The sequence below is a fragment of the Salarias fasciatus genome, chromosome 19, assembly GCF_902148845.1.
Source record: "Salarias fasciatus chromosome 19, fSalaFa1.1, whole genome shotgun sequence".
NCBI classification, from domain to species: domain Eukaryota; kingdom Metazoa; phylum Chordata; class Actinopteri; order Blenniiformes; family Blenniidae; genus Salarias; species Salarias fasciatus.
The window spans coordinates 24,430,950-24,458,610 of NC_043763.1; the positions used below are offsets into that span (position 1 = coordinate 24,430,950).

General features: G+C 50.2%; 1 protein-coding gene across 2 annotated transcripts in view; it reads right to left on the minus strand.

Moving 5' to 3' along the window:
* Positions 1–245: 245 nt before the first annotated feature.
* brf1a (BRF1 general transcription factor IIIB subunit a) overlaps positions 246–27,661 on the minus strand; it is a 74,381-nt gene continuing 46,965 nt past the window's right edge. For both annotated transcript variants that reach the window (XM_030116764.1, XM_030116763.1), the window contains exons 17-19: positions 6,428–6,479; positions 1,837–2,002; positions 246–1,449 (exon numbers count right to left, since the gene is read on the minus strand). In XM_030116764.1, coding sequence (XP_029972624.1) covers positions 1,412–1,449; positions 1,837–2,002; positions 6,428–6,479 — 256 coding nt within the window. In that variant the 3' untranslated portion in view covers positions 246–1,411. The remainder of the gene's footprint in view (positions 1,450–1,836; positions 2,003–6,427; positions 6,480–27,661) is intronic.

The following is a 27,661-nucleotide window of genomic DNA, read 5'->3' on the forward strand; positions in this document are numbered from 1 at the left end:
TCAGTAAATCCCCACAGAGCAGGAAACATTTTGTAACTTTTTTTGTCCATTTATTGGATTATTTACTGTAGCAGCAAAGGCACCGAGCATGATGCAGGTGAAACATAATGACTTGCAGCAGCAGCAGAGTGAGTCAAGGTGAACCTGGACCTCATTAAATACCGTCGAGCGGCTCCAGGGAAAACGTCCCCGTCTCATTCCAAACACAAAAAGTTCAACAAAAAAAAAACTCTGACTCTTCTGGAAACAGGAACCCGACCGAGCGTCTTCACAGCTCGGGCTGAACTTCACTGTGACAGAAGTATTCAAGCTGAACCAGGAAACACTCTGCTAAATTAATGAGAAACACCCAAAACTCAATCCCAACAAAACTAATCAGTCAGATTCTGTTCTTATGAAGTCGCTCTGAAGTCCGGATCCCATCATTCCACAGGATTCTCCGTCATGCTGAGCAGAGCTGACGACGCTCGGCGTCACCGAGGCTTAAAGAAAAACTCATTCATCCGACGCCTGGTTCTCAGTGGAGTCCAGAGTCGCCGAGCTCTCCGGACGTTTCGCTCCTGGACTCAAACCGTCCACAGACACCGGAGCCGGAGGAGTTTTCAGTCCATTTTCCTCCTGATGAGGGTCAACAGGAAACACTCAGACGATCATTTGCAGGTCAGAAGACTCGGTGTGTGATCCAGGCTGTGAGGCTTCTTATCCTGCTGCCACAAACTAATCCTTCAGAAACTCTGTTGATGAAGGTCCCTTGAATTTATTTCCACAGATACAACGGTCCCAGGCGACGCCTGACGGCGTCTTCAGGGCTGAATGAGGACGTTAATGTGACTGCTGCGACTTTCAAAATAAACTCCCTGGAGGTTCAGTTCATGTGTGAAACAACCAGAAGACGTCTTCCAGTCCAGACACAGGACGACGTGACGCCTTCGACTCTTTTCTGTGTTGTAAAAACTCTCTGAGCTCCTACAAAACAGTTCAGTGGAAGTTTTGAATCGTCTGCAGAATAAATGAATCTAGAAACCTGGTGGTCACAAAACGAACCAAACAAACTGTAACTTCCTGTTTAATGAGCTGAGCGTCAGCTGACCCACAGCGACGCTTCGAGTGAAGCCTGAGAGGAAAACCTGCTTCGGCCTGATCGGATCAGAGAGTCCGATCAGCCGAGAGTCTGCTGTGAAAAGAGCCAAAATACTGACGCTGGTCCAGTTTCACCGCAGCTTTAATTTGGAGTCTTCTGACCTTCAAGTGAACGGCGAGTGTTTCCTGCTCCGCCTCTTCGGCCTCCGGGCCGGTCGCTCCGGTTCGGACGCCGGTGGAGGCGGAGCTTCTCTGTGTCTGCAGCTTCCCGGTTCAGACCGGCAGCCGCGTGGCGTCCGCGTCCAAAACCAGCAGCAGCTCGTCCTCCAGGCTAGAATCCATCCTCGTAATCTCCGTCACAGCCGTAATCTGAGGGGGGAGAACCCATCAGAGGAACATGGTCAACACGAGCTGCTAAAAAACTGAAACAACTCCAATCTCTAACAGATAGAAGCTGCAAGAGGAGGAATAAAACCAGCAGACTGAGGGAAACAGGAGGCTGAAAACCCTGCAGTCCACTGAGAATGACTCTGTTTTGCTGTTTCTGTGGCGAGCGGCGAGGCCAGAGGGAGAAGAGTCGCTCGGATGGAGGATTTCTGAGAGTCTCAACGCTCCCTGGTGCTCGTACCTCCCCTGACCTCTGACCTCGATGGCCCTATGAAGGGAGCCAACCAAGCATTGAAGCACCAGTGACTCCGAGAGGAGGGTGGTCTCCCGGTGGTCTTAATGTTGTGGCTGACGGAGGGACATACTGACCGTTGCCCCCCAGCAGCGCCATGGCGCTGACGCACGGCTCCTCCTCCTCGTCCTCCTCTTCCTCGGCCGCCACGTCGTCGTAGAGGACCGGGCCGCTCTCCACCAGCACGCCGTCGGTGGGCGGAGCCACCGGCCCCGGCGCCGGCAGGGGGTTGGAGTTGGCGATCTGGGAGGAAATGAGAGACGTGGAACGCTGAGCACTGATGAGGTTTTAGTTTGCTTTTACATATAGTTTCCTCAGGGACACGCGCAACAGCTTCTAAATAACACGGCATTTCATTCCAGGGTGACTGAGCTCCGGTTCGAACCCCCCGGCGACGGCGGGTGACCCGCTGAACCTCTCCAGCTGCATGCTGGGAAACAAACGGAGCTGCTTTGAAAGTCATGCGAGGGGAAAACGCCGGCAGCTCATCAGCAGCGGGACGAAAACAACCGGGGCGGTCATGAAAAAACAAAAAAAAGATATTTATATTTATACTGATTTCCCTCTAGTTCCTGTTTCATGCAGGTTTGTGGATCAGGGTGGATTCAAGGCGGAGAATGAAATAAAAAGAAGTTGTAGTTCAGTCGTGGCTTGGATATTTCTGATTTAACCCATTTCACAGATTTCAGCTGAAACGGACTTCAGTAATAAAACCTTGTCAACGTGTTTTGATTCATGACTGAAAAACTCTTCCAGCTAAACTGAACTTTCATGGAGGAACTTGCTACAAGTTTTGAAGTTAGCCTCAAACTCACTGTTATTTAATCACATTTTTTGGTTTGTATTTAAAGAGTTGGAAAAATTCTTTACTCTTCATATTCAGTGTTTATCTGGGACTTATTACACAAAGTAACCATGGAAACTTGTTTTAATAAGAACGTCTATATCAGTAAATATCGGCCATAACTGCATCATCTCTCAGATATCGGTCCAACTTTCCATATGGATGAATCCCTAAAATTTTGTTCTAAAGATCTAATTTAAGAAAAGGTTAATAAGAAAAAAACTGTCCTGAAGTCCTTCTCCCGAAGCTTGTCTGTGGCGCAGTACTCCTCTACACCACTAGGTGGTGTTTGGAGCGCCATCAACGTCAAGTCAGAAGATTCCTGCATTTTTCGTGCTGAAGCAGCGTCTCAGGAAAGATGTGTTTTCACCGTTTCCATGGAAACAGCATGTTCAAACGTTTTTCTGTAACATCGCCAAGGAAACCTGCTCTGCTGCCCCCTGCTGATCATTGGAGGAACGACCTGAGGCTCGCTGGAGGTTTTTTTTTTTCTTTCTCACACATTCTACGTTTCTCTCGTTTCCTTTTCAGACTGAAGCCATTATTCCCCGGTTCGCCCGGTGGAAGCAAACCCGCCCGTCGAGGCGTCTCTTTCAGCCGGGGCTAATTGGACGAGTGGTGGAGGGGCGGGTGGAGGCTCCGCCTGCTGCTCTCCTCCTCCTGCCACCTCTCCCTTCCATCTACCTTTCATTTCCTCCTCCGACCTTCCTCTCTCCCCCCCCCTCGTCTTGATTTCCCTCTTTTTAATCCGAGCCACATGCTTCCTTTTCCCATCCTGGCCTCGTTCCTTTGTTCCCTCCTGATCTGGCCTCGGCTCCCTCGGTTCCATCCTGGGCCTGTTGGAGGTCCAGTCAGAACCCGGAGGCTCCTCGTCCACCGGATCCTCAATAACGGAGTGGAAACATGAAGGAGCGTCAACATGGCCGACTCGTAATCTGGATTTTAGTGGGAGGAAGATGCTCTATAATCTGGATGCTTCCTCCTCCTAATCAGGAGTTTAGTGTAACAGCAGCTGTTGTCCAGCAGCGTTTGGTTTCAGGAGAAGTTTAGGCGGGATTAGAGGAATGGTTTGGGAATAATCCCAGAATAAAGATGGCCGCCGGTGACCGTGAGCTGCTGAGCGGCGTCGGGGCCTCGAACCCTTCCAGAAGCTTCTCTCACGGCGTTCCTGCAGGATGAGTCGAAAGCGGCGCCCGGCATGCAGCTCGCCGCCGGACAGCCTCCCCGAGCGCCGCGCTGCAAACAGACCTCGCCTTGATTCAGCAGCGCGGCGGCGGCGAGGCCAGAGTCTGTAGTTCAAAGCCCTTCCGCCACGACCTCCTCGCCTCCTTCACTTTGCTTTGAAAATCTCCGGTTCCTCCTCCACCGGCCCGCTGCTCGGCTCGCCGCGGCCGGACGAGGCGGGAGGAGGAGGGAGGAGGAGTAAGGGGGGAGGGGGGGGGGGGGGGGGGGGGGAGGAGGGGGGGGGGGGGGGGGGGACAGCTGGACGCACGAAGCAGCTTCTGCCGTTGAGCCGAGTGATCGTTTCCTCCCCGGAGCGCCAGAGAGACGAACACACTAATGGCTGGAGCTGGGGTGGGGGGGGCACCCAGGGCTCGTGCTTGTACACACACACACACACACACACACACACAGCTCCAGTCTGCAGCAAAACGACAACATTACATAACAGGAGCTGTGAGCGGCGAGCTGGGAGCCACAGCAGCCAATGACGGCGCCCGGCTGCTTTCTGTTCCCGGGGGGGGGGGGGGGGGGGGGGGGGGGGTTGCTTGGTAACAAGCCTTGTTGACTCGGCCCCTGGTGGCCACACACACCCAGGAGAAACCCAGAGAGACGCTTCCTGAGGGTGAGGAGGAGATCCTCCACCTGGCGCTCCAGCAGAAACTTCTCTCAGAACCAAACGTGGCGAATGAGACGAGCACGAAGCCAGAGGCAGCCGCTGCAGTCACACTTTCACAATAAAAGCTTCCAGCAGGTGTGTTACTGTCCGTTTAGTTCTCTACAGATCAATTCCAAAAAAAAAAAAAACACAAAATTTAAGGTAAAAGCAACAAAACTCTCCTGATCAGCCACAGCTCGGATGCAAAAAGCTGCTAATCTGAATAGAAAAGGCAGGAAACAAGGTCAGAGTTCACAATGTAGTGAAAAAACTACAATAAGGATGAAACTGACAAGAACTGAACAGAAAAGCTTGCAGAGAATTCAAGATTAGACTTAAACAGCCACAAAATGAAGAGAAAAGTCAAAGAAAAAAAAATACAGCAGCCAGAAAAATGAAATTTGAACGTGAGTAAAGAAACTCGTATGGATGCTGAAACTAATGCAAAAGCCACAGTATGAAATTCAAAATCTGTGAAAAATCATGCAAAAGTGACAATGTGAATTTGAAATACACAAAAATGAATAGAAGAGAAAACAAAAACCAGCAAACAGCCAGAAATGAGAAAAAGATGAACTGGAATCACGAACGCTGAGACTTCTCTTTTGTTCGGGTCAGAAGTGCATCTGAATAAGTTCTGATTGTTCATAACACTGTAGAAACGTGACGGTCTGCCACTGACTGTCCAGCAGGAGCTCCGGCCGAGAATCCATTCAGGAGAAGGAAACTGGAGCAGGACCAGACAGCAGATCCCGTCCCGAGTGTCTGAAATGAGACGTTCCAGCCAGCAGAGGCAGCGGTAGACGTCCAGGTCGGTCAGCTGATTGGTCCGATGGGTTCAGTGAAGCGGCGAGCGAAAATACTGTTCAAGACGTTTTCATGTGTAGATTCAAGGCCGGAGCGATTCTGAGAGCCGTGGCGGCCTGGAGGGGGAGGGGGAGGGGGGGCGAAGCAGGGGCAACAAGAGGAGGGCAAACAAAGGCGCAGCGAGGTTCACCTCTCAATGGCCTGAAAGGAGAGTTATTCCCCCTCAGCGCTCCAGAAAACTCAGAGCGCTGAGAGACGAGGTCAACAAACCCGACCGGCTCAGAGAGGAAAGCCAGAAACACTGCGAGGAATTTATTCAAAAACTAAAAGAAAAGAATCAGAGGGAGAAAAGCTCTGATATCCTGTTCAGTGAAGGCTGAGGACTTTCAATCCAGATGAAAGATTTCAATCAGAGAGGATCGATATATCAGCTGATCTGGATCATTTCTGATCAGTCATACTGGCCTGATGCCAGCAGCTGATACTTAACCCGTCCTGTCTGCCGGGTCACAGCCGAGTTCAGTTCAGTCGTCCAGGTTTGGATATTTTTGATTCGACACCCTCAGAGATGAGAGGTGACCGAGTGTGGTCACATGGTGCGTTCTGATTGGACGAGGCGGCCGTGATGTAGTGGCGTCTCCTGGAAGAAAACTGAGTTTTTCTCTTCTTTCTCGATGAACTTCGATGCTGCAGCTTCAAATTGTCCACGCTGCTAAGCGCCCGTCGATCCGCTGAGTTCATTACATCCAATTCTTCTGAAACTGCCGTTAAATAAATCGTCTCCATACGAGTCGAAACGGGGACCGCGGGCCGCCATCTTGGAAAATTGCGTCATCAGGACGGAGCAGAACGGCCAGAACGAAGTCGCCTCATTAGCAGATTATTCTGCTTCCAGCGGAGAATCAACCCGCCCGTCTGTCCGGATTTAAAGTTAATTGTGACTAAAGTTTCAGGCGTTTCCATGGTGACTTAAGAGCTTTATTCGGATTTATAGAGGAATAAAAAGTCCAATGGAAACGTATGGAGTGATATTGGTTTGAACCTTGACAAAAAAAGAAGAGGAAGAGCAGGAGGAGGAGGAAGAGGAATGAGAAAGAGGAGGAAGTGATCTATGAGTGAGGATGGAGAGCAGACTCACCTGCTCCAGCGCCTGCTTCTTGTTGGGGTTTCCGCTGATGAACGGCTGCAGCCTGAAACAAGAGGAGAAAACTTTCATGATTTGATCCAAAGTTTGAGCAGTTTGATCAGTGAGACGATGAACTGAAGCCGCCGGAGCCACAGCCGGGAGAGGAGGAGGAGGAGGAGGAGGAGAGTTTCAAATGAAGAAACTCAACAGTTCCTTCAGTCACACACTCGGGGAGCGACTGGCTCGTTTTCTCCCGGTTTGTCCCGCTGGTCCGTTTCCAACGAGGTCAAAAAGAACGAAGGAGGGAAAAAAGAAGAAAGAAAAACCCAGAGCTTAACGCAGTAAATTGAAAGACTGCAGAGAAACGACTGCTGGAATAACATGAAGTGCATTAAGGTGACCTTTCTATTCGTCTTTATGACCTCGGAGGGAAGCAGCGTCAGAAAATGAAGGCCGTTGCTCAGCGCGGAGCACAACGCCGCCGCCGCCGCCGCCACGGCCAGAGGGCCACTGAAGGCAGACGGGAGGATCTGATGAAGCTCTCAATGCTCCGCGGCCACAGACTCACTTCAGGACATTCACTTTCCAGACATTAAGACATTAAAAGCAGCGTCACTCTGAGGGCCGCTCAGGACGCCGCGCTCCGTCCAACACCTCCTCCTCCTCCAGCTTCTGGTCCAAATCCAGGAGCCCAGCGAGTCCAGAGGGGTCTGGACCAGCGGACTCAGGACCACCGTCCTCTCTCCACGTCCAGCTTCAGGAACATCGGTTTGAGGACTGTTCTGCAGGAACGTCCAGTAGGTCAATAAAAAGCAATTCGTCCATCTTCTGTCTCCTCGTCTGAACATTTCTGACAGAAATTAAATAAAGTCCAGTAGAATAATGTCACAATAAACTTTAACTGAGGGTTTTTTATTGTGTTGTGCTCGATAGGCTAAAAAGGCCAGTTAAGGGAGGTCAACCAGGTTTCAGACCAGCTTCAGCGACGTCTCAGCGACTCTGAAGACGTCCAGTAGAAAATCAAAACTTCCTGTGAACTGCTTCAACTCGCTTGGTTTGGCCGGATTCCTCCAACGAGAAGACTCGCTATCCACCGTCTGGCAGAACAGAAACACGTGAAATCAACCCGGCGTCTCGCTGTGAGCGAACCACTACTCCACCGTGCCGCCTCCTGCCTGGAGCTCATCACAGCAGCCGTGTGAAAACCTGAGAGAAACATTTATACCGGGGGGAAAACGTACCGATGACTGAAGTGGAGACGAGTGGAGGATTTGGTTGGACGACTGGAGGGTTTCGGGTGGAGAAGCAGCGACAGAGATCGACACAAGGATCAGGTATCGGTATGATAACGCAGAGTTCTTGTCAGGATCTGATTGGGGGGGGTCTCGGGATCCCTGCAGGGGGTCCTGGGATTCGAACCGGGGTACCCGGTGACTGACGGGTCTGCCGCCGCCTCCACCCAGACGCTCCACAGATTATCACCAGTGCAACCAAGAACCGGCGCTAATTCCTCAACAGCCGCCGCATTGCCCCACCGGCTAGAATTAGCCCCCCCCCCCCCCCCCCACCCAACCCGGCACCACGCTGAGCGCCCCCAACCCACCCGGTCCCCCCGAGCCCCCGGGGGCTTACAGTCGGTGCTCGACTCTCGCTGATAAGACAGAGAGCGCCAGTGAGCTTTTAATTAATCTGCTTTAACCAGGGGAAAGTGGGGGGGGGGGGGGGGATGTGGCATCGTCACCCGTAGCAACAACCCCCCCGTTATTTCAACAGCTCATTATAAAACCAGAGCCAGGCCGGGCGAGTGGTGCCCTGCTGAGGGAACTATTGAGGAGACTGTCCTCTGGGCTCTGACCTGGACACCATGGGGGGGGGGGGGGAGGCACTGGGCAACAGGTAGAAGAGGGGGAGGAGCATGGGTGAAGAAGGAGGGCAAAGGGATTGAGGGTAAAACACAGCAAGAGAGCGACAGAGACAAAAACAGAGGGGTGAGGAGGGTGGGGGCGACGGGGTGGGGGGGGGGGGGCTAGGAGAGGATAATGAGATGTACCGAGTTCACAACCAGGAAAGTGTAGAGGAAGTCCGGGCGTCAGAACACTGGAGGAAATCCTGGTTTTCCTGCTCGCTGCGCTGCCTGGACTTTCTTCTGGACTTCCTGGGTTTTCTTAAATCAACCCGTCTTTCCAAAACTAATATTCCCCCAAGAAGGGATTTAACTCCCAGACAGTCCGAGGAGGAGGCTGCTGACAAAGAAACATGCTTTTCATCCAGTCTCCTTCATATCTGAACTGAAAGACTTCAGTCAGCATCAAGACAATCCATCCAAGGTCAAACAATCGATCCAATCCCTGGAAAAAGTCAGAAAATGCAGGAAACTCAAGAACTGTGAGAAGATCACAGAGCGATGAAGTTAATCGAACTCCAAACATCCAGTAAAGCCGATCACAGCAGATTCAATGAATGCAGTGGATCCCGTGAGCGGAGCCGGGTCGCTGGAGTTCTGGAGACAAACTGACGTTAAAACCCAGACCTGACCCAGTTCAGGATCAACCTCCTGCATCGGACACAGCGCCGAGAGCCGGAGACACAAACAGGCCTGAAGACACAAACCAGCAGATTTGTTTCACCAAGCTGGATCAAGTCCGATTCCCCGACAGCAAAACAGCCTGGTGCAGATTAACCACCACTTCAATACCCCCCAACTCCCCCAACCCCCCACCCCGCTTTCACCCTCAACAGAATCTCCCCCTCAACACCGGCTCTAGTCAGAAAAAAGCCCAACTGACTCCAAACCACTTCTCCACCGTGCCGCCCTGAATAATACAGAGTCGTCTGCAAACTATGAGATCAGGCTTGACTTCCTTCTTCATTCTTCACACACTTTGGCTCAGACTGAAATAAATACCGGATCACACTTTGGTCTCATTTCAGAAACGTTTCATGTTTCCACGGTAACGTTTTAAAAAACTGAAGACGATGTAGTTAGAGAGCAGGACTCAAACGTCCAAACCTTCTGCTGTTATGTTCGTATCCAGGTACTGAGCTCTGAGATCTGAAATCTGATCGGTTTTTCAAATTTCTAGGAATTCGGGCGGCTGGACTGGAGTCTCCTGCAGGCCAGTTTTGGTCCACGGGCCTCTGGTTTGACAGCCCTAAGATACTGTTCATGGACAATTGTTTCACATTTTCTTCACCTTTGCATGAAACCAACCAAAAAGCATCCTGTTGATGAAACAGAGTCTGAACCTGATGTGAGGTTTTATCACTAATATTTCCATTTCTCTTCCAAACACACTCCGGGTCTCTGGAGTGTTTCTCTGAGTCACACTTTCTATTGAAACCTCGCCGCTGCTTCTGTGTAGAAAGTGAAAAACCCACACGGGCTCCCACCGGCCGTGATTTCATTTCCTGCACGGGGCTGTTTTCATTTCCATACCGAGTCTCTCCGTCCGCTCAGATTTTATCACGCCGCCTCCTCTCGCTCACGTTTCTCTCCTCAGACCTCGCTGCTGCTCTTTACATCCGTCTGTTGTTTTCCTGTTTGACTCTTAAGATCTGGAAAATTTAACATCTTTCTTTTTTTTTAATCCAAATTAACAGCAAACTACATTAAAATGCACTTTGAGATATCTGTATGTAAAGTGCATTATAAATTAAAGGTATTATTATTATTATAAAATATGATATCATAGAACCACAATGTGATGATTACTGACAGGAAATATCAGAATATATTCAAACTTGGACCCAATAAGTCAAATTCTTTTTTTCTAAATAACACTTTGTATTAAACGACCGTAATACTCAGTGTGTTAGTGATCTGAAGCCCACTCAGCGGACTAGAAATGGTGAAATACGCTTTGACGTTGGTCAGTTTGACGCCACTTTCCAGGAGAGGATTATATAATCTGCACAGACTGAGGCGCCACAAACATCCTGACGCTTCAAGACCTCAGTGATCGAAGGCTGAAATCAGGCTTTATTCCCGCGTCTGAACAAACGAGGCGCGGTGAACGGAGCGTGTAGAGAATAAACCCTCTATCGGGTAGAATAATGCAGGACTGAGACGGCGAGGAGGAACTGAGACGGCGGGAGGAAGGAAGGACGAGCGCCGAGCAGAGAGATAATCTGCAAATGAAATTAGTTCTGCGATGAGCTGCATGTAAATAAATGATGATAATAATCTGAGAGCTTCCAACTCGATTTTCCAGCTGGGGATGAGATCCTGAGAGACACACACACACACACATGCTCCTTCAGCACAATTAAATCAAACATAATCACAAAACCACACACACACGCAACCCTGGAGCCTTCTCATACTTTCCCAGACTGAAAATACACACAACAGAGCAACACACATTTTCACAATAGTGTGTGTGTGTGAGTGGAGTCCATTCAGGCTGCAGTGCATTGTGGGACGGTGTGCAACTTGGCAAGGAGAGACGCAGATTCAGCCAAAAGAGCCGATTGTGTTTTCTTCTCCGGCCAGTCCATCCAGGACTAACCTCATTCAACACACACACACACACACACACACACACACACACACACACAGTTGTCGACATTGCGGTTTCACTGCGTTCTGCCTTCAGTGTGTGAGAGCAGAGGACCAGCCGAGGATCTCCCTCTGAATGTCTCATCATCGACGTCTGACTCGGCGTTGCGGTTTTCAGGAATCGAACCGGTGAACCGTATTAAAAGGTGGATTTGGTTGGCTTCTTATCGAAATTAAAATAGTGTTTTTTGTGCAGTTAAATGACAACAATGTGAAGAGAAGCAGCGGAACAACAATTCGTTTAAGTGGTAGAACAGGGCTGTCAAACATGAGGCCTGTGGACCAAAACTGGCCAGCCAGCATGGGTCTCTAAAACACCCACAATGCAACAGCCAGAAGAGAAGCTTTTAGACATTTCACTGGATTATCCATCATTTCTACCGACTTTATGTTGAGATGATCATCATTTTCTTTTCAGTCTGTGTGATATGTAGACAATTCCATCATCTGCGAACAGAAAAACTCACGTTTGAATTTAAAGGTTGTATTTGAGGTGAAACTGGACTGCGTGGCCCCTGAGCTGCGGTAATCTGTGTGACATCCTTGATGTAGAAGCAGCAGATACTGATTTGCATTTTTTAAAAAAATTACATCAAAATAAAAGACAAAGTGAATTTCCATGCTGCCAGATGTCAGGCCTGAAGAAAGAAGAAGCCAGTTTGATTCCTGAAAGGTTTCAATGAGAATACAGAAAAAGATCTGCTTCTACTGTTTTGTCCTGTAACATTTTGAGGAATAAAGATGCCTCTTTTCGTTTCCTCCCTCCAGACGTCGGTCTCAGAGGCGTCGGCTCCATTAAAGCCGAGGTTCCTGGATTAGAGGATAATAAACTCATTTTCCGTTGTTTGACTTCATGGGTGGAAACGTCGACTCGCCACTCTGAGTTAATCTGAGTTCTGCCTGATGGAGACACTTTGCACAGGTCGGACCTGCAGAGGGAAACTTATGCTCCCAACAGCAGCAGCAGCTAACAGCACCCAGCAGCACCCAGCAGCACCCAGCAGCACCCAGCCATCCAGGATTCCCTCACATCCAGGGAGGAAGTGGCTGAAACTCATCTGTCAGGAGTTTCATTCGGCTCCACATCAACAATGGCACTTTGATGTCGGCACTCAGCTCCTGCTCTCGGGGGGTTTCCAGCTCTTTCTTTAGATAACAGCCAACAAAGGGGGCATTTAACCCCCCCAGCCGGTCTGAGGGCAGCGGGCAGCTCTGCAGATGGACGGCAGACAGCGGCTCCGACGGGGTGTTTTAGGACCGGCTGAAGTCACACACACACTGAACACACAGCAAAGCAGCCGCCATACACACTCCATGAGATCACACAACAACAGACGAGCATGTACACACACACAAAGACAACACCAACGACACACCAGCAGGCGTGTGCACACACAAACACACACCAAGCAGCGCTGGGCGGCGTGACCTGAAATTCATATCACGGTATAAATTAAATCCCTTCACGGTAACGGTCTATATCGCGGCATAATTGTTGCGGTGTAAAACCTCTAATGGAGTGTTTCTGAATGGTTTTTGCAGTTTAATTCACCTGCACTTGCACTTCACGCCACTGGGTGTGCTGTTGGCATGTTCAACCTTATTTTTACACAGACACCACAGAGGGAGGACGGCCCCTGAAGCAGGCTCTCTGCATGTTGTTAGAAAAAGTGTTTAGCCGGCAAGATGTGCGCCCGAAGAAGCTGTAACATGTTCAATGATGCGATGTTCTGTTTTTCAGTAAAAGAGAAGGATTGAACCAGAGTTTCAGCACATTTTATTTACGTAGTAGCAGTTAAACTGTATGAGGTGAGATGATGGTAGGATGGTAGAGCGCAAATCTCTACCGTGGCTGAATTTATATCGTTTCTAAAGTCATGCCGTGTATACTGCGCAGCCCTAATGCCCGGCGGACACGGTGCGATTTTATAAATCTGACTGTCGGAGAAATGCTCCCACTGCACCATTGGGTTCGTCACTCGTACTCTGACCCGACGACGTGCACTCATACTGTACCACTGCTGTCGGTCAAGATTACTGACAACCACGGCGTCAGTCGGCGTGTGACGGCACGACGTGCTCGAGTGTGAACAACGAAAGACCAAGGTTCCGCGTTCCTATGACAACCACAGCGTGCATGACAGCAAGACGGCGAGCAGGCAGCAAGTTGCTGCAGCTGTGTGCGCCGTCTTCTGCGCTGAAACTGAAAAAAAAGAAAAGGATTTGGGTACGTGAACGGCTGAGGAGACGTGGTCGTTATGGGATGTCCATCCTTCATCAGGAGCTTGAGGTAACGTTCATGTAAACTATATATTGTTTTACTGTAGCTATGATAGTTTCACGTTAGCATTAGCAATTAGCATTAGCATGGAGCCGCACTGAGCCAGCCAATGTTGCTGTAAACACTATACTGCCCCGGCGAATTCCTCATCTGTAGCCGATAACGTTATGATGAATACAGTTAGCTCCACTGGTGTCTTCTGCGCAGGTGTGAACACAGAATGGTGACGTAACGCCACTCACACTGTACGGGCTCCGGCGAGAAATTCTGACATGACAGAAGTTTGATCGAGAGATCGCAGGATTAGCGTTAGAACGTAGCAGCAATTAATCCTTCCTCGTGAGCGTTCTCACACTGTACGGCTCACGACCTCCCGACCGGACGTCCCGACGCTATGATGTTTCCACGGTGACGCAGAGTGGTCTGCGACGGAAAAATCGTGGTGAAATCCCCTTGAAATCGCACAGTGTCCGCCCGGCATAACACCAAGGTCAACAACACACAATCACATTGAGAAAATAGACGTACGAGGGGGTACCCAAAAGAAACCGGAATTTGGTCAGAAAACAGTAATAATAATGAGTTCCGACTTCTGGCCGTCAGATGTGCTGCAGGTAAGCCTCGTGCACATCTGTGAGAAATCTGAGCTCCCAGAGTTACACTGACGCCTGTCAGGCGCTATTTATAGCAACAGAGTGCAGCGGCGGTCTGCGATTTTTTCCAAAATGGCGACATTGACTGGGAAGCCAGGGCAGCGCGCAAACATTAAATTCTGCTTTTTACTGGGAAAAAACAGCAGCAGAAACACTCAGCTTGTTGCAGCAAGCCGACAAGGATGCTGCTCTGGGGAAGACTCAGGTCCATGAGTGGTTCTGGCGGTTTGAGGAGGGCCAGATGTCGGCGCGTCAGGTCCGCTCAGCAGTGAAAACAATGCTGAGCTGCTTCTTGGCTGTCCAGGGTCTCGTCCACAGCGAGTCTGTCCCTCCAGGTCAGACTGTAAATCAGGACGACTACAGGAAGTCCTCAGACGCTCCGTGAGGATGTGAGGAGGAAGCAGAGCGTAGTGGAGCCGGTTGATCCATCACCACAGAGCGCCAGCGGACACGGCGCTGCGCCTCACGCAGTTTCTGGCGAAGAATGAGATGAATCTCCTCTCCCATCCGCCTGATTCGCCAGATGAAGCCTCCAGTGACTTTTTCTTGTTCCCCAGGTTGAAGAAGGAGCTGAAGGGACAGCGGTTTGCAGATGTGGAGGAGGTGACAGAAAAATCGCAGCCGGCAAAAAATGGCACAATTACGCACGTGTCTGACGACGCATTGGTGAAGTGGGAGACACGGCTGGAGCGCTGCATTAATGCGGATGGAGATTATTTTGAAGGCGACGGTGATGTTTTATTTTGAAATGTCAGAAATAAAAAGTTACAGTCAAATTCCGGATTCTTTTGGGTACACCCTCGCAAACACGAGAAAAATACAGACATAAAAAACACACACACACACACACACACACACACACACACACACACACACACACACACACACACACACACACACACACAAACTTCTGTAAAACTAGCTAAACTCTGATTACTCTCAGTTTAACTGTTTCTTCAGAGAAATGCAACACTGCAGAAGTGTGTGTGTGTGTGTGTGTGCGTGCGTGTGTTGCATTTCCAGTCCGTCCTGCGGTGAACTCAATCAAAGCACCAGAAACGGAAACAGGAACTGGAACTAATTGATTCTTTGATCCTCCAAACAGGAACTTCAAGTAAGAACAGAAGTTTTCTGTCACTTTCTCTCCTCTGAACTTTGAATCAACGCTGCTTTCTTAAAGCCTTTTACAGCACAAATTTAACACATTTAAAAGTTAAATAAATACAGAAATAGCTTCACCAACAAAGCAATTAAAGGGTAGAATTAATATTAATGGAATTAGTGACACAAAGGAAAGAGCAGCAGCATGGAACAAAGATCTGGCAGAACAGAACGATAATGAAGATGAAAACAAGGAGAAAGCACTGATGACTGTCGAGGTGTCACTGGACTGATTTTCCATCATTGTTTCAGATCAAAATAGACCTGAACGTTCTGACTGTCGAACACAGGAGACAGTCTGAAAACAGTGCAGTTCACAGGTCGCCCACTAGGTGGTGCAGAGTTTTTCTAATGCATTCTCACATATGCGCAGAGGACGGATCAATGGCAGCTGCCCTTCATAAGAGTCCATTCAGGGTCTGGATCAAACGTCTCCATGCAGGTGACGGTGTGGTAAATGAGGAGAGACGTTAGGATCTGAAGTCTGTCTTGGTTTTTCCAAAGACCGGTCGGAGGAGTCGTGCCACACAGCAATATCATGTGAACGATCAGATTCAACACCTTCACCTCCGATCTCAGCTCGAGTACTGTCCCGTTATATGGTCCGCCGCAAATAAAACTGACTTAGCTAAGTTGCAGGTTGCCCAAAATAAGGCTGCCCGTTTAGTTCTGAAATGTCCTCATACTACCAGAGTGAAGGACGTGCACTCTACTTTGTCTTGGTTAATGTTTCATAGTAGGGTGAAGTATACGTTGTTAATGCTGTTGAAGAAGATCATTATATCTAAAGAACCTGACATTTTATTTCAGAGAGTTACGTTTGTAAATCAGACCCATGTTCATCCCACACGAAGCGCCTCTGGAGGAGACATGGTTGTTGACCGCCCCAGAACCTGTTTTCCTCAGAAGTCATCTTCATACAGGGCTTCTCCGCTACGGAACAAACTACCTCATAGAATTAGAGACTCCACGTTACAAGCATTTAAAAAATCTGAAATCTGTTAGATCTCTGGTGAGTGACACGCTGATTGAGTTGGGCTAAAGAGTTGTCGATATATGTACAGTGAGAAAAGTCTTTGTAAAGTTTTAACTTTTCTTTTTCTGTAATTTTTTGTTAATGTTTTCAATTGGGACCCCAGAAGACTAGCAACCACCACGGTGGAAGCTAATAGGGATCCCTAAACAACAATAAACAAACAACACCTTCAACACTCACTTTGCTGCTTCAGACATCGTCAGAAACAAAAGTTGTTTCGAACCATCTTTGTTCTTCTGAGTGGGCTCAAAGTCCCGGCTGCTCCTCACCTGCCCTTCATCCCTCCGGCCAGACGTTCCACAAACTTTCCCTTCATCTTAGATCCTCTTTCAACGTCACTCTGTTCGGTTCACTTCCTGGATTCACAGCGGCGCCATTCCTACCGCAAACCCAACCCAGAGCCGCGTCCTCAAGGATATTAGCTTGGTCCAAACCGGAGCGCAGAGTCTCAGACAAAGGAAGCCGGTGGACTCTGGACTGAGGTGGACTCTGGGCCGAGGTGGACTCTGGACTGAGGTGGACTCTGGTCGAAGGTAAAAGTGTCTGAACCGTGGCGGCAGGAAGGAAGCAGCTGAATAAAGAAGATCCAGTGAAAACTGCTGCGACGCCTCCTGACGGCTGCTTCCTGCAGACGGGGATTTACTGACATTTCGGTCAAGGAAACTTTCTGCCATCAGTATTCAGAGACGACTTTATCAAGAGGAAGTGAACATTTCAGGCTGTAATCCCTCCAAGCAGAGACGGCTTCCCACCGTCCGCGGGAAAGAAGCTCGTCTCTGCATTCAAGGCCAGACTCCAGACCTCCGCGGCCCCCGGCCTCGTCCTCCGCCTCGCCCTCCGCCTCGCTCTGACTCATCTGATCACCAGCTCTACGCTGAAATCATCATTTCTTTGTTCTAAACCCAAACTTTTCTTTAAGCACGAGTATTTATTTGATTCATTTAGTTTATTGGGATTTTAAATTACTGACATGATTAAAACAAGAAACTTTGAGCTTCTGTCAAAACATTTTCTGGATTTCTGAATGGAATCCCTGATAACCGACAGCATTGAGCTGCTTTGGCTGATTGAAGGTGTGAAAGGTTAAACACGATCAATAAACATGACGGAGTGAAGCAGAGTTCAGCCACTGGAGTGACGGCGGTGTGAATTTCACCGGCTCGTCCCCGAGGCGTTTGTGTGGGTTAATCGGAGCTCACACGGGGGGGTTGGAGGTCAAGCGATCGCCGGCGGCGCTGCCGGCGGGCGTGCGGCGACAGACTTTTGGGCAGCGCTCCGTCACCACGGCAACCACTGACAACAGCGGGGAGTGGCTCCTGACGCCCGGCTGGGTGGCGAGGCGGCCACGTATAAATCACCCCCCCGACGGAGGGAAACAAAGGCGCCATATGCAGCCCTCATAAAGACAGACACATGTTGCCGCAGGACGTCGTCACGTCAGCGGCGCTTCAAGAGGCTCACAGCAGATTTTTCAGAGAAATGAAAACAGAGCATCTTCCTCCGATAAATGATGTCATTTCAATGAAGCTCAGGCTCTGTCGCTTTTTAAAACCATCATGCTAAAAACTAAATCCACGAAACAAAGAGATTTCCTGAGACGGAGGGGTTCGGAGGGTTTGTGGAGTTTTCCCCGTCGGCTCTCTCAAAGGTCACCGCTTCCTGCTCCGTCAGAGGTCACGGCTCCTCTGTTTGTCTCGTCGCTCGCCTCTTCCTGCCTCCTGCACCTCGGCCGGGTGGTGGAGGGGGGTGGGGGTGGGGGTGGTTGTGATCCATCCCTCTTCCCTCCTGACACCGCTTCCACTCGGCCGGCTATAAAAAGCTCGCCGTGTCTGATGGATGCTGAGGCCATTAGAGACGTGAGGCTGTTTCCAGGTTTCAGGTGGAGGAAACGACGAGACCAGGGACCAGAGACCAGGGACCAGGGACCAGGGACCAGAGACCAGGGACCAGAGACCAGGGACCACCGGAGACTGAAGACCAGGCCAGGTCCAGGCTCAGCTCCCCCTGGGAGGATTTATCCGCCATTGTCTGGAAGTTTTTCATGTGAGTGAATGAGTTTCCACGACAACGATGCTCAAAGCCACTGAAAACACAAGTTCCCAAGCTGAAACTTTTTGAAAATGGTTCGAGTCTGCCACTGTAGACGAGCACCACGGCAGGAGTAAATAGTGTGCAACACGCTACAATTCCAGCTGTCATGGAGGTTTTTCTGTCGTTCCTGTCTCAGCGTTCTGTGGTCACACAGAGACACCTAGTGGTCCAACATGGTATTTACCGCTACAGTTTAAACCACTAAAATGAGTAACACCAGTCTATCTGCTGTCCAGGTGTCAATGTGTGCTAAAATTGAGATAGTTTTCACAGTTTGTTTTGGGGTCAGAAGGCCTCAATTGGTTAGGTGGATAACCTGACAGATTGGAGACATCGAGAAATCCAGTCGATCACCTCACTGATCTATTTCACATCAGCCGACGTAACACACAAATAGCAACCAGGCCATTAGCAGCATTAGCAATCCAGTTGCTAACATGTTAGCAGTAGTGGGGGGGGTAAAGTCCCACCTCTATGAACCAGAACCAGAGTATCGTGGTCCAGGATTTTATACTTCAGGTGTCTAAAATCGCACCAAAGGCCGGTTCCGAGTACCAGGTTTTGAGCACCAGGATTCTCCCTCGGACCAGCAGGACGGTGTATAAAAGACCTCAAAGAGGACATGAAAAAAAAAAAAAAAAATTGACTTCAGCATGGAGAAAGAACGCTGATGGAAATGAAGCGTTTTTCAAAATAAAAGTCAATGAAAGAAATTTAAAAGTAGGCTTTTACAACTAAAAAAAAAAAAAAGTTATGATCGCAATACAGCAATAGCAGTGGAAGTATTGGATGGGGAATGGATTGTAATCGGCCGATACTCAAATCTGAAGATCGGGTCGTATCGGGAGCCAGAGAGAGGGACCGGAACTGAAGTTTGAAAAGTAGGAAACTGAGAAGCGAGAAAGTTGAGAGTTAACCGATGGAGCACATGAGTTTTGCTTTGAATGTGAGCTGGATTCACTCGTCTCCGCCTCTTTCATCTCTCCCTCCATGTTTCCATCGCTCCTGCCCTCGCTGCTCCTGTTCTCTGCCTCCCGACTCGTCTGAACGGGGTCGAACCGGGACGCCGGCCTCGCCTCTTTTCCCACCGTCCACCTGCGGTTTGGCGTCACGCTCCAGTCGATGGACGCCGTCCTCCCTCGGGCGCGTCTCGCCTTGCTCTTCCTCCTCCTCCTCCTCCTCGCTCTCCCTGCTCGGCTATCAGTCTCTGCCGGGCTTAGCGGCTCGTTTCTAATCAGCTTACTGCCAATGAGACTAAGCCGCAGCTGAAAAGGCGATTGAGGGAGGCCGTTTAGCCGCCGGCTGACAGCGGCGGCGGCCGGGGGGAGGGTGTCAATAAAACTTAGGAAGAAAAAACCCAAATCAAACCACTGTATCATCGAGGGTTTTAAAGCCGTGAAGACTAACTTGAGAGAGGAGATAAAGTGGAACAAAAGAGGAAGTATTTCCCCGTCAGAGCGTTTCCTCTCCGGGGGGAAGGGTTCCGCCGCCGCCGCCCCAGAAGGCCTCGAACCGCCACAATGGCACCAAATCTTCAGCTTGCTGGCTGGACGTTTTCCTGTTTCCCTTCGTTTTATGACCATTATTCTCTAAGCCGTGGATAAAAACCGGGATCTTCTCCAAGTGGCCCAGTTTTTGGAGTTCCCCCCAGAAACGGCAGCCCGGCTGTCCTTTTCGTTCCGGACGGGATTAAAGATGGAGGCACGGCGCTGCATGCCAGGGAAGCTGAACATCTGAATGTCAATATGTATGAAACGCGCCTCGTCTGTCACGCGAGCGGCCGTGGAAGGTTCGCACGGCGCTGCCGGATCCCGTCCTGCTCGTCATGTGTTACAAGAACGTTACGGAATCCTGATCTGAGCTGGAGACCAACTGCTGGAGGGAAGAAGGAGATCAGAGAGATCCAGACGGCTTGGTTTTATCTGGAGAAAACGAGACGTGAATAAACACGCTGCCGAGACACATTATAGAGCATCTTCCTCCAGATTTAAGAACCAAACAAACAGGACTAACAAAATGGAGCAAATTATTTCTACGCTGATGACTCTCAAGTATATATTTCAGCATGATACAAATAAAGTTTATTATTTTATTATTATAAAGTGAAATAAACTGAAGTAAAATCAGTGCAGTGACTCAAACCTTCACCAAAGCTTCTTAATCAAAGGAATTCAGTTGGAAACAGTTTCATTTACTGATCTTCTAAGGGTGACTATTTCTTCCAGCTCCTCATATAATCCCAAACAGACTATTTCCAGACGAGGTCTGTTTCGGGGCCGTATCTTTCCTCCCAGGACCCCTAATCTTTCTTTACCCTGCAGGATGGTCCTCCCTGAACCGGGCGGTCTGACTAGGATTCTGATCCTCTGGAGCCGCTCAGGACTTCCTTCCTGCTGCTGTGTTGTGAAAAAGCAGCGTGTCTGAAACGTCTGCTCAGTCCTGCACGGATGAATCCATCGGAGCACGAGTTCTGGACCGGAGCTCTGCTCCTGGCCTCTTACAGGGAAACATTTCTCTCACTGATCTGGATATAATTTCCAAAAGAACAGGTTTCCTTGCTCTAAAATAAAATAGGTTTGATCTGGTGAAGGGAAACATTCGAGCTTCAACAGTTCTCCAGCAGGTCCAGTTCTTTCTGGAGACTTTTCATCAACTACTTCAATTCAAGTCTCCAAGATTTTATTCATTTATATTCCAGCAAACGCACAAGAGAACGGCAAATAAACACCATTAATGTGGTGTAACTCCATACTGACACAGTGACACAGAGTCTGCGGGTTTTTCAGGTTAAAAAGAACTAAAACAGCAAATCAAGTGTTTAAAATGCAATCACTGAAAGATTAAAACGTGGTGCATCGGTCAGATTAAAGTAGGGAGTTAAATATTCCCTTCACGCCTTCAGTGCTGCTGATTCATCACAATCTCAACTTCTGCAACTAAAAAAAAAAAAACATTAAAGAGCGGATTCAGCCAGCAGGAGGTTCAGGCTCAGGAGGTGAAAACAGAAGTTTTGCCTCATTGAGGATCTTCAGCAGCGTGTCAGTCATGTGACGCGTTGCTGGAATCAAATCGCTGATTCGTGCTGCTCGAGGGCAGCTGACGTCCCGGTTCGAGTTTAGTGAAGCCCACTGCGGACCGTGACCTCCGCTCCACCTCTGGAGCCTGGGAGGGGCGGCGAGCTCACGTTCAGCAGAATGCCAGCTTTTAATCACATCGGGAGGGGAGGGGAGGGGGGAGGGGGGGTTAAAGGAGGGGCTGCAAACCACAAATGACACCCCCCCCCGGAACTCTGATCCGACCGCCGAGGCCACGCAGACGGACGGCTTCCCGTCCATGACGCCTGCTTCGCTGAAACGACCAGTCCTCTGGCTGCAGGAACATCTGGACACATCTGCACCTCTGTCTAAACCTTCTGGAAAAGCAGAGCGGACTGAGGAGCTGGAGGAGGAGACGCACACACCAACTCCACTCGTTTTCTTTTCTTAGAGAAAAAAGTTCATAAAAAGGACAGAAGAAAAAGAAGCTCGACTGGGGGAAGGAGAGATGAAGGGGCAGAGCGGAGGGGGGGGGGGATATCACCAGAGGGCAATTATCTGGGCTATTTCTGGAAGACCGCTCTCCATCCTCCAGTGGAGACGGACGGAGCAGGGAGGGGTTGGGTGGAGGAGGAGGAGGAGGAGGCAAAGTGAATCAGTGCACGGTACATTTAAACCTAAAAACTGTCCCGTGCAGTCACACACACACACACAGACACAGAGTGAGAGGAAACAACAGGGTGGAGGAGGAAGGAGGGTGATGGAGGGACGAGATACCAGCTGGAACCGAGCCAAGACTGAGTTGATCCTGAGAGTCTGGATGAGGAACTGGAGGCAAACCTGAGTGATGAAGGAACCAGGAACGTGAACTTCACAATTCAAACCGTGTAGCTTCATCAAACAGCCAAACATCTCCGCCTCCCGTTGGTGCAGAAAACCTCCAGTTTCTATCAGGTTTGAAGGAAACAGAGGCAAGCAGAGGACGTAGAAAACTCAGCCCAAAGTATCAGGCCCACACCAGCGTCAGGGATCAGTGTGACACCAGAGTCCGGGATCGATGCGAGTGACAGAATACTTGTGATCATTTTAGAAGTAATGAAGTATAAACACAGTGACTCAATAATACTAGAATTTGGCACTCAGAGAGCGCAGACCTCCGCCACAGGTCAAATCAGTCACCAAGCCCCGCCGCACGTCGCACGCTGCACACCCCCTGTCGGCGGGCCTGCCCAACTATGTCAAAGACTCCCTATCTCTCAATGATAAAGAATCCTTTAAAAAATTCCTGGATCCAGACAGTGATCCGGATCATCACCAAAATCTAATGGATTCTAAGTTAGCCCAAGACCCTCCTCTCCACAAAGTTTCATTGGAATCCATCCTTTATTTTTTCAATAATGTTGCTAACAAATAAACCAACAAACCAACAAACCAACGTGATTCCATAACCTCCTGGCGGAGGTAATAAAAACATTGTTCAGCTAAAAGAATAGTATTCTAACGTATCATTTCCAGTTATTGGCTCTATAGTCTTATTCTGGGCTGTAAGTATGAGGAGAACGTGCACGATGGTGCTCAGTATGACGATAACAGGAGGATTTACCAAGAATAAAAACCCACAATTACAACACTTCCACTTGAAAATGTCAAAAACCACTCCTGCTAATCCTCAGGAAAGACACTCCCGCTCCTCAAAACTACATCTTTCCTGAGGAAGATTCAGCGGCTCTGTCCAGAAGAACCAAAACGACACAAGTCAATCAAGAGTTTCTTGAATTTGAGTGAAACAAAGTGAGAAGAGTCCTGAGGAAGGCGACAACTCAGAAAGAGTGCCATCAGTTCATGGCCTCGTAAACCAGCCCCGCCCACTCCTCATCTGCGTTTGGATTTTGGAGTTGGGTTCAGTCTGGGTCGGAGCCCACAGAAGGGGATTCCACTCGGCTGTGAAACGGCCGAGCCAATCAGTGTTGCCACTTTGTTTTCAAATTTTTTGGGCGAATTCCGTGGCTAAACCGGAAGTGACGCCATTACTGCATGTAGCGGAGATGACGGACTTTAACTTTAACCATCGTCTGAAAGCTGCAGGAAGTAAAGTTACAGCCAAAATACCAAGAATTACAACAATCAAGCAAGAGCGAGAGTCTGCGCCTGGAGAGTTTCTGACAGGAAAAGAAGTTTTCGCGTCTCTTTGCGTGTAGGGAAGCTAGAGCTAAAGAGCTAATGCTAACCCTTAGAGAAGCTAACGCATTCTGATTTTGATGACGTCTTTGTTTTGAAGCACTGATTGGCTGAAGTACGCTGTCCGTCAGAGGAGTAACCGACGCCCCCTGCAGGAAGTTTCTATGTTCTCCTATCCAGACTGAGCTTAACTCCAAATCCAGATGTGGATGAGGAGTGGGCGGGGCTTGTTTACCAGGCTATTAAGTTCATGTAGAGTAAGAAAAACCCAGCAGAGCAGCGTCACCTGCTAATGGATAACAGCTAACAGCTAACAGCTAACGGCGCTAACGGCCGCAGCTCTCACCGCCACTGCTCTGCTCGCTCAGAGTGGCGTCCTGCTCTCACAGCGCCACGTCCAGCTCGTCTGAGCGAGAGCCACATTTTCATAAAGTGCAAAACACTTCAGTGGAGACATGGGGGGGGGGGGGGGGGGGGGGGTTAGCTGAGAGAGAGAGAGACAAAGAGGTGGTTAGCGAGGGGCGAGAGCCGGCCTGATGGTGCAGAGTGACACAACAGGCTGCCGAAGGCTTTTAACCACCAGACAGACACACGGCGGGCGGGGTGGGGGGACGGAGTGGGGTGTGGGGGTGAAACAGGGCGGTGGAGAAGTGGGACAGGAAGGAAAGAGTGTGAGGAAATGGAGGAGAAAGCAGACGGAGTGATAACTGAAAGCAGCAGGTGAGAGGAAAGGAGGGAAGTGAGGGAGAGGAGAGGAGAGGGTGGAGGGGCGGAGGTGATGGAGGGGATTGGTGAGGGGGGGGCGGAGGTGATGGAGGGGGGCTGAAATGAGAGCACTTTCAGGAGCAGAGGAGGAGAAAAACACTTTGCTTCTGAGGGCTGGAGAACTTTTCTGAAAGGAAAAACAAAAACACTTGATCGCCGTGTCGACGAGGCTCAGACTGCTGAGGCCTCGGGTCTGGGGGGTCTGGGGGGGTCTGGGGGGGTCTGGGGGGTCTGGGGGGTCTGGGGGGCCTTGGGGGGGTCTGGGGGGTAGTGGGAGTGTTGGGGGGTCTGGGGGCTCCAGTCAATCCCAGCTGACTTCCAGTGGCTTCAGGTTCCGTTCTGGAGTCCATCACCTCAAAGCAAGACGCCCAGCGTCCAGCCGGGACTTGAACCGTGGACCGTCTGGTGGTGAGGCGGGGTTTGAACCACTGCCCCCTGAACGTCACAGATTTCATTGGGCTGCAGGTTGATGACCGGGAGAAGGCAGGAGATTCAACCAGCAACCTTCAGCTCAGTGCGACACTCGGCCTCTTCTCAGCAGCAGGACGAGACCATCAGCAGATCCTGAACCCAGTCCAACAGAAGCCACTGATGGGAACTCCAAGAACGCCTGTGATCCAAGCCTTGATTAAGATTTACAGTCGGTGAGAGGTGGAGGACCGGGTGGAGGACTGGGGGTAAAGCCGGGTGGAGGGGTGGGGGTGGGGGGGTCCCGTTGCAGCACAAAGCCTCAGTGTGGCCCCTCAGCTCAGCCTCCTAACAAGGCACAATGGCAGCAGTGTGGACCGGCTCCTCCGGCTGCTCCTGCTCCTCCGGCTCCTCCACCAGGCCTCCTTCTCAATAAGCAGCACAACAACCTTTTCAGGGCCGGAGCGCCGGAGCGACGGTCCACTGCTCCACCGCTCCACCCCCGCGGCTGAAAGAGGCCTTTCTCACCGCTCGCAGCCGTTTTGTCTCCACGCTCACTTTATTTCCACGAGCGACAAGCAAGCAGAGAACGGAGATCATCCCCACGCCGCCGCCGCCTCGTCCGGGGGGGGCTGGCTGCTGACGGCTGCTGGGTAGAGCCTCGGCAAACTGAAACACCGCGGGGGTCCGAGACGTCGTTCATTCAGAGACAAAGTGCAGCGTTCAGCCACTTCCTGAATCGACGGCTCCAGAGAGAAAAAACTGCATCAATGATTCAGACGCTGCAGGAAAACTGCTCCCATTCTTAAAAACCACGGCCCCCCCCACCCACCCCACGGCCCCCCCCAAAAAACAACTGCTTTCCAAAAGCTGCACGCCTCAAGAAGCAGCAATCCCCCCCATCAGTCACATGACCACCACGGACCGATCACCTGGAAAACGCCACAGTTACAGACTACAGAGGGGAAGCCGGCGCTGCGGCTCAGGTGACGGTCACGACGCGCAGGAGCAGGGCAGCGGCGCCGTGCCCACGCCGACCTCCGACCTCCCTGCGGAGGGACGTGCGCGGAAAGGCAATTTCCCCACGCCGATCGATAAGCCTCACGTGGGCGTCTGAATGGGAAGAGCTCTAATGTGTCATAATCTGAGTCGTCCATCATGCTGTCAGACGAGGAGGCGGGGCGTCCTCCAGAGAGACGCCGTCCGTCCGTCTGTCCGTCCTGCCGCAGACCAGACCTGCTGCTCTGCTGCTGCAGCTTTTAACTCCGGGCAGCAGAAACGTTCAGGGTTTCTGCTGCATCCTGGTTCGTTTCTTTTTCCAAATGTTTCTCTTGTTTGTCTTTATTTAGATCTTCAGTAACATCCAGATTATCGAGCATCTTCCTCCAGCCGGTCGTGGCCTGGCCCGCTACCTGCATCACGTTCAGCATTTCTACCGTCTCCATGGAAACGGGCACCACTCTCAAAACATTGCTGTGCAAACCCAAAACCTTTCTGAAGTGAAAACAGAAAAATGATGCGTTTTCTCTTGAAATGTGTTGTAAGCAGGACCACCTTCTTTAGATTTTCCCCGGCCCCTCATGTGATTTCAGCGGCGTCTGGGCCCGGTTCTGATCCCTGCTGCACTCCTGCTGAACCACTCCGCTCCGGGACCGTTTTAATCCACATGCTGTCAACGTCTCGGCTTTTTCAGGAGTTTAAAGTACGGAAGGATTTCTATTACACAGCTTGTGCTGGATGCTGCATCCTTCACCTGAGGTCGAGACCACTTCAAGAGAAAAACACTGAACTCAAAGCAAGCTGGTTGAAAGATGCAGATAAAATCTGGAAGATGGAAAAGCAGAGGCGATGTCTGGCCGGGTTCCAGCAGACTGTATTTCTGTCTCCGGCTTTGCTGCCGTCGCCGCCGTGACCCGTACCGTTTCCTGTCCGTGTTTTACGCCCCTTTCTTCATAAACACATTTTATTTCAGCGGAGAAACTCGAGAAAAGCAGCAGAGAACCGAAACATCCGAGTCCCGGGAGGCTTCGGCCCCACGGGGCATCAGGCACAGCTAGCCTGACCGAAGCTAGGCTAGCAAGGAGGGTGTGTGTGTGTGTGTGTTACAAGCCCTCTAATCACACAACAGCTGCCTCTATAGGAGCGCGGACTCGGCTCCTAAAGCCAACATGAAGTGAAAGAGGTTTAAAGACAGAAAGCGGAGCCGCAGGAAACCAATTTTCTCCCCAAACGGCGAGCAAAGTGAAAAAGCGGCTCAGCAGAAAACCCATTAGAGTCCAGAGAAAGGACCGGCGTGGATCAGCGCCGGACGCATGTCGGGGGGAGCGGAGGCGGAGCCAGCGTCTGTCCTCCTGCCGCAGGTCATTATTCTATGAGGGGAGTCGGGAGGCGGCAAGCTGCGGGGACCCCCCCGTCCCGCCGGCGCTCGGGTTCAGGGTCATTCTGACGACCGCAGGAGGAACAGAAGCCTCCCGACAGGACGACACCTGGACTCATGATCCTGAGAATGGAGTCATGTTCTGTAGGAAGCGTTGGATTAAATGAAGACATTTTCATTTAATTTAAATGTTATTATGGCTGGATTTGACTGGCCCCGCCCACTCAGCACCAATCTGTTCGACACCTCGCAGTCAGAAGCTTGTACTCAGGAAGTTCTGCACCTCTTCAGCAGACATTACAATCTCAGGAGCGGATAGAAAACTACAGATGAGCAGCAAAACGGTTTCCATTTGTTGTTTTTTGAGGTGTATCTCCAAAACAAACAGACATAAATGAGATAATTCAGTTATTTCTGCTCTCATGACTCTGGAAACTGTCAGAATTACACAAAGTTCTGAATTGTTTTTTAACTTTCTGCTTCTCATCAGGACTAATAAACAATTAAAAACTGGTTTGAATGTTTCAGTTTATGTATAATTAATACAAATTTACTGGAAGTTTTGATTCAAATCATAAATTGAATAACCGTCCTCCACATGCCGACGTGGTGATTTACTGGATATAAGCTTTATATCAACACCAGTTTTTCAAACTAACCTCAGAGTTCATGTTCAGACAGAATAAAGAACGAGTTCCTGAAG